Source organism: Rhincodon typus, chromosome 40 (assembly GCF_021869965.1).
Source record: "Rhincodon typus isolate 14 chromosome 40, sRhiTyp1.1, whole genome shotgun sequence".
Taxonomy (NCBI): domain Eukaryota; kingdom Metazoa; phylum Chordata; class Chondrichthyes; order Orectolobiformes; family Rhincodontidae; genus Rhincodon; species Rhincodon typus.
In genome coordinates, this window is record NC_063371.1 from 3,172,320 (window position 1) to 3,179,232 (window position 6,913).

The window sequence follows — 6,913 nt, forward strand, 5'->3', positions numbered from 1 at the left end:
AGGTTAGGGTGGATTGGCCGTGCTAAATTACCCATAGTGCCCAGGGATGTACAGGTTAGGGTGGGTTAGCCATGGGGAATGCAGAGTTACAGGAATAGGGTGGGCCTGAGTGGGATGCTCTTTGGGGGGTGGGCGGTCTGTGTGGACTTGATGGGCCAAACACCATCTGTAGTTCCAACATTAACATTTGTCAGAGATTAATGTAATTGGTGCACCAATATCACGGATCAACACATTTCCCTTCGGTTCTCACTCAGTTTTAGCTCCTCGGCTCCTTTATGCTCAGTAAGATTGGTGTGTTCGCCCCTGACCCCGTGCGTATCTGGTTCGCCAGGGAGTCTGCACGGTCGGAGTGGTCCTCGCATCTCAACTGGGTCTTCGGGTACACCGCTTCCCCATGGATTGTCCAGCCCCCGCTTCCCCTCCCAACCTACTCAAACCATCACCCACAGCAGGCTCCCTGTACCCCGCAAGGCCCGTACTGGGTAACTCACTCACAGTGTCTGCTCTCATTTCACTTGGGGCTCAGGGTCTGGAACTCAACGCTGTTGACAGTCTCAGAGGCAGGAGCCACTGAGCAGTGAGACACAGTGAGCAAAGTGACCCGTGACCCTCTCAGAGATTTCCTGCCAGCCGCATGTACTTAAACTGAGTTAATCATAACCGGGATTTACAAGAATCGGCAGCTTCAGATTGGCTGCCCTGCCTCACACGACAGAAATGATAAGAGAGGAACGTGACTTGGGGCATGATAATCTATTGAAAATCTTATTTGCCTCAGGAGCCTATGACCATTTACTCTCGCTACGTCGCCCATCAAATCGGCCCCAGTAACGACAATTCTGCAAGAAAGGACAACGGAAGGAACGGAGAATGTTGCCAGAGGTGTTTGTTGTTCAGTCACTGCTCAACCTCGTCTCTGTTGGGGTAAGTACCAACTTTTCATGACCACTTTCTTGTAGTTAAGACACGGTCCCCACATCAGTTCATTTGTGACTGTCCTGTGCTATTTGGATGGCCGCCCACCTGACTGAGGGCTGGACACAGCAACTCATTGGTCCCTCTTTTGCTGCAGCAAGGTCTCACGTTTTCGTTAACTCTGCAAGATTGCCACTCGGTGTCCTCTTACCCAGTGGCATCACCATTTATCCACACACGGAGGGAGGGATTAGGGGCCAGAGATACGGAGCAGTGGAGAGACAGAATGAAGAAGGGATGGAGCAATGAAACAAAAGCCAGGCTGGGGGGTTTGGAGGGGACAGGTCTGGGGAGAGCCGGCGATGAAGAGATGGAGACGAGAGGGATGGAGAGATGTAGAACAGAGAGGTGGAGAATAGAACGATGGTGATGGAGAGATAAAGAAGAGAAGGAGGCAGACAGAATGCAATGGAGAGGCAGAGAACAGAGAGATAGAGAGAAGGCAATGGAGAGCAGACAGATGGAGAGGTGGTAATGGAGAGATAGAGATGAGAGAAGCGGACAGATGGCAGTGGAGAGATGGAGGACAGAGGGATAGAGAGATGGCGATGGAGAACAGAGAGATGGAGAACAGAGGAATGGAGAACAGAGAGAGATGGAGAGACAGAGAGATGGTGATGGAGAAATGGAGAATAGAGAGGTGGAGAGATGGAGAACAGAGAGATGGAGAGGCAGGGTGTTAGAAAGATGGCAGTGAAGAGCAGAGAGGTGGAAAGGTTTCAAGCAGAAAATTCTCTTGAAATTGGCAGGAAAAGAGTTAAAATGGTGAGCGGATTTCCTGTGTGGTCTGTAAACAGTGACAGGAATCTTTAATAGTTTTGGTTTTTAACCCTTCACCTGCAAAAACGGCAAGTTGGAGACCTGCTGATTGGCACAGTCTTAACTGCCCTGGGCCAACGGGGAAGTCTGAAGCAGGCTCCTCCAGTGGGAACGAGATCAATAATAAGAACACCCACCATCCCACCTATCACCCTCCTGTCCCCAATTCACCTTAATTCGCCATGATTGTCACTTGGTGTGCGTGTGTGTTGGAACATTTCACCGCGGTTTAGGGGGTCTCGATTTGGTATTCAATCTGCAGTTCATATTATTACACCATGCCAGGCCTAATCCTTCTCAACCCAATCCATTGGCGCCACACTAGGTACATAGTTCCTTGAAAGTGGAGTTGCAGGTAGACAGGGTGGTGAAGAAAGTGTTTGGTACACTTGCCTTTATTGGGTATAGGAGTTTGGAGGTCATGTTGTGGCTATACAGTACATTGGTTAGGCCACTTTTGGAGTACTGGGTGCAGTTCTGGTCTCCCCGCTATGGGAAGGATGTTGTGAAACTTGAAAGCGTTTAGAAAAGATTTACAAGGATGTTGGAGGGTTTGAGCTACAGTGAGAGGCTGGGGCTATTTTCCCTGGAGGGTCGGAGGCTGAGGGGGTGACCTTATAGAGGTTTATAAAACCATGAGGGGCATGGATAGGGTGAATAGTCAAGGTCTTTTTCCCCAGGATGGTGGGGTGGTCCAAATCTAGAGGGGCATAGGTTTAGGGTGAGAGGGCTAAAGATTTAACAGGGACCTGAGGGGCAACTTTTTCACACAGAGGGTGGTGCGTGTATGGAACGAGCTGCCAGAGGAAGTGGTGGAGGCTGGTACAATGACAACATTTAACAGGCATCTGGATGGGTACGTGAATAGGAAGAGTATAGCGTGATATGAGACAAATGCTGGCAAATGGGACTAGATTAATTTAGGATATCTGGTCGGCACAGACGAGTTGTTTCCGTGCTCTATGACTCTATAATTGTCTGAGTTGGATTTCTGTCGGGAGATTCCACATGGAAATGTGTGGCTATGGTTCAATATGGTTACTAGTCTCGTCAGGTGACAAATTTTTTGTTGAACGTATTTCTTCATTTCCCAGGCAGGTTGATTGGGTGATTGTAGAGTTATTGATACTTCGGAAAGTTCCCTCAGAGCAATTAAGTCATCTTTTTCTAATTTGATAGATGTCGGATGAGAATTTTAGATATGGAACCATAGGACAAATGTTCAATTTAAGGATGCAGATTAATTCTCCTTTGATGATGATAGTGAAGGGATTTTCGGCAGATTCTGGCCTTGGACTTTAATATGGTCAAACGCAAGGTACTGCATTTTGGTGAAATGCAGTGCTTAAAAGTAGGGCTTTGGGGAGTGTTGTAGAACAGAGAGACCTAGGAGTTCATAATTCTTTGAAGTTTGTGTCACATGTAGACAGGGTGGTTAAGAAGGTGTTTAGCACACTTGCCTTCATTGCTCAGGCCTTTGAGTATAGGAGTTGGGGACGTCATATTGAGGTTGTACAGGACGTTGGTGAGGCCTCTTCTGGAGCACTGTGTCCAGTTCTGGTCGCCCTGTTATAGGAAGGTTATTATTAAACTGGAGAGGGTTCAGAAAAGATTTACCAAAATGTTACCAGGAGTGGAGGGACTCTCTATCACCGGTGCGTTCTTGAGGGACATATATATTGTGAATGGCAACGGTCTTTTCTCTGTGGTGAGGTTTCCAAAACTAGGGGGGATATTTTTAAGATGAGAGGAGTAAGTTCTAGAAAGGACATGAGGGGCAACTTTTTTACACAGAGAGTGGTTCGTGTGTGGAATGAACTTCCAGAGGAAGTGGTGGATGTGGGTACAGTTACAATGTTTAAAAGACATTCGGATAAGTACACGGATAGGAAAGGTTTGTGGGGATATGGGCCAGGAGCAGGCAGGTGGGACTAGTTTAGTTTGGGATTATGGTTGGCTATGGAAAGGTTGGACCGAAGGGTCTGTTTCTGTGCTGTATGACTCTCTAACTCAGTAGAAAAACTCAGTCAGCCAAATATGTAGTATAGTGAGCTAAACCCCTCTTGCCTTCTGACAATGAGATCTCCACAGTCTGTTTTGGGTGGGAGGCCTAATCTATAAGCTGAAAACATAAAGGCCTCAGTGTAACATTTAAATGCCTCCCCACACTTTTCATCTCCTGTTCAGGTAATTTAATTCCAGCTTCAGTTCCCTTTGACCTCTGCAAGGATCCATGTACAATCCTTGTTTGTGGGAGTCATGATTCATCCAAAGCTTTTCGGAGCTTCACTGTGACTGAGCGTCGGTGGTGGGGGGGAGTGGGATGTTTGTGGATGTGGGGCCAATCGAACAGGGGGCTGCTTTGTCCCTGGATGGTGTTGAGCTTCTCGAGTGTTGTTGGAGCTGCCCCCATCCGGGGCAAGTGGGGACTATTCCATCACATTCCTGACTTGTGCCTTGTCGATGGTGGGACAGGCTTTGGGGGGGTGTCAGGAGGGGAGTTACTCGCTGCAGGATTCCCAGCCTCTGACCTGCTCCTGTAGCCGCTGTGTTTATGTGGGGCTGGTCCTGTTCAGTTTGTGGTCAGTGCTAACCCCCAGAATGTTGATAGTGAGGGGGGGATTCAGTGATGGGAACACCATCGAACGTCAAGGGGGCGATGGTTAGATTCTCTCTCTTGTTGGGGGATGGTCATCGTCCGGCACTTAGTGGCACGAATGGTCTTGGCAAATGGTCAGTCCCGAGCCCGGTCATTGCCCAAGGCTTTGCCGCTCCTGGACACGGGCCAACTCTGGTATCTGGGGAGTCTGCAAAAGCTTGGAAGAGGGTGAGGCCTAAGTGCAGAAGTAAAGCCATTCAGCACATTGAGTGGGCCCTGGCCAAGTCTGCGTCCAGCCCGCTCTCGCCCACTTCACTCTAAAAACTGTTACCTTTTCTCTTCCTCCCCTCCCTTTCCCCTTTACCAGGCGACCTACACACCCATCCACCGGGACGGTTACTGTGCCTTCTATGAGGACTGCGGCAAGAACCCTGAGGTAACGGGCAGCCTGCTTCCAGCCCGGGTGCCGTGCCTGTACAACGGGCCGGCCAAGCGGGTGACCAGCAGCATGCACCTGCAGCTGCTGCAGCAGGTGTGCCCGATGCTGGCGGGTTTGGGTGGCGAGACCCGGGCCTGCTGCTCACACCGGCAGCTGAAGATGCTCGAGAAGAGCCTGGTGATGTCCAAGCCGCTCCTGAGTAGGTGCCCCTCGTGCGTGGACAACTTTGTCAACCTGTACTGCCAGAACACGTGCAGCCCAAACCAGAGCGTGCACATCAACGTGACCCGGGCCTTCCGCGCCAACATCTCCGGCTCACTTGTCGATGCCGTGCTCGAGTACCAGTGCTACTACAGCAGCCGCTTCGCCAAGGGCAGCTACAACTCTTGCCGCAACGTCCGCATCCCCTCCACCGGCGGCTACGCCATCTCCCCCATGTGCGGCAAGTATGGCGCCACGCTCTGCAACGCCGAGCGCTGGCTCCGTTTCCAGGGAGACAGCTCCAATGGCCTAGCGCCGCTCGACATCCAATTCGTCCTGGTGCCGCCGACCGACAACGGCTCGGCCCCTGGCCCGGGCCCGGGAGGGGGCATCGTGCCTTACGACGGCGTCTTCCATCGGTGCGACCAGCCCTCAGGGCCTGAGGGGCAGGCCTGCTCTTGCCTGGACTGCGTGGAGTCCTGCCCGGCGCTACCCACACCCCCGGCGCCTCCGGGGCCTTGGACGATAGGCCGGATGGACGGGCCCCTGGCGCTGGGCCTGATTCTTTTCGTCGGGGCTGTCCTCCTCTTCGCCTGCCTCCTCTTTCTTTGCAGGCAGTGCCCAGACGACCACGAGAAGAACAAGGCCCCGAAGGTTACCTGCACCAGGCCGTCCACGCAGCAGAGGCTGAGTTGGGTTTTCCAGAGCTGGGGAACGGCGGTGGCTCGGCACCCGGTGCCCGTCCTGCTGGCGTCCTGCGTCGCCGTGGCCGTGCTCTCCTGCGGCCTGGTCTTTGTCAAACTGACCACCGACCCCGTGGAGCTGTGGTCAGCCCCCGAAAGCCAGGCCCGCAGTGAGAAGGCCTTCCACGACGCCCAGTTTGGGCCCTTCTTCCGCACCAACCAGATCATCGTGACGGTGGGGCCGGACGGTCACCCGGGATACACCTACAACTCAGTGTTCTTCGGGCCTACGGCCTTCAGTGGCCTCTTCTCCAAGGAACTGTTACTGCAGCTGCTGGACCTCCAGACGCGGCTTCAGTCCATCAGTGTCTGGTCGGAGACAGCGCGCAGGAACATCACGCTGAAGGACATCTGCTACGCCCCGCTCAACCCTGACAGCCCTCGGCCTACCGACTGCGCTGTCAACAGCCTGCTCCAGTACTTCCAGAACAACAGGAGCCTCATCGATGCTGTCGCCAACCAGACCATGGCAGGGGTGACGGGCACTGTGGACTGGAGGGATCACTTCCTCTACTGCATCAAGTAGGTGCCCTGTTCCTCCCTCCCTTTGCTCTCCACCCCTTTCTTTCTTCATTCTCCAACCCCTTCTCTCTTTGTTCTCCACCCCTTTCTCTCTTCACTCTCCAACCCCTTCTCTCTCTCTCTTCGTTCTCCACCCCCTTCTCTCTTCATTCTCCACCCCTTCTCTCTTTGTTCTCCACTCACTTCTCTGTTCGTTCTCCACCCCTTTCTCTCTTTGTTCTCCACCCCTTTCTCTCTTCATTCTCCACCCCTTCTCTCTTTGTTCTCCACTCACTTCTCTGTTCGTTCTCCACCCCTTTCTCTCTTTGTTCTCCACCCCTTTCTCTCTTCGTTCTCCACCCCCTCCTCTCTTCGTTCTCCACCCCCTCTTCTCTTCGTTCTCCAACCCCTTCTCTCTTCGTTCTCCAACCCCTTCTCTCTTTGTTCTCCAACCCCTTCTCTCTTCGCTCACCACCCCCTTCTCTCTTTCTCTTCGTTCTCCACCCCTTTCTCTCTTCGTTCTCCACCCCTTTCTCTCTTCGTTCTCCACCCCTTCTCTCTTCGTTCTCCATCCCTTTCTCTCTTCGTTCTCCACCCCCTTCTCTCTCTCTCTTTGTTCTCCACCCCCTTCTC

General features: G+C 52.5%; 1 protein-coding gene across 1 annotated transcript in view; it reads left to right on the plus strand.

Moving 5' to 3' along the window:
* The first annotated feature begins 816 nt into the window (after nucleotides 1-816).
* npc1l1 (NPC1-like 1) overlaps nucleotides 817-6,913 on the plus strand; it is a 36,210-nt gene continuing 30,113 nt past the window's right edge. The window contains 2 exon segments of the mRNA XM_048618491.1: nucleotides 817-927; nucleotides 4,764-6,301. Coding sequence (XP_048474448.1) covers nucleotides 874-927; nucleotides 4,764-6,301 — 1,592 coding nt within the window. The 5' untranslated portion in view covers nucleotides 817-873.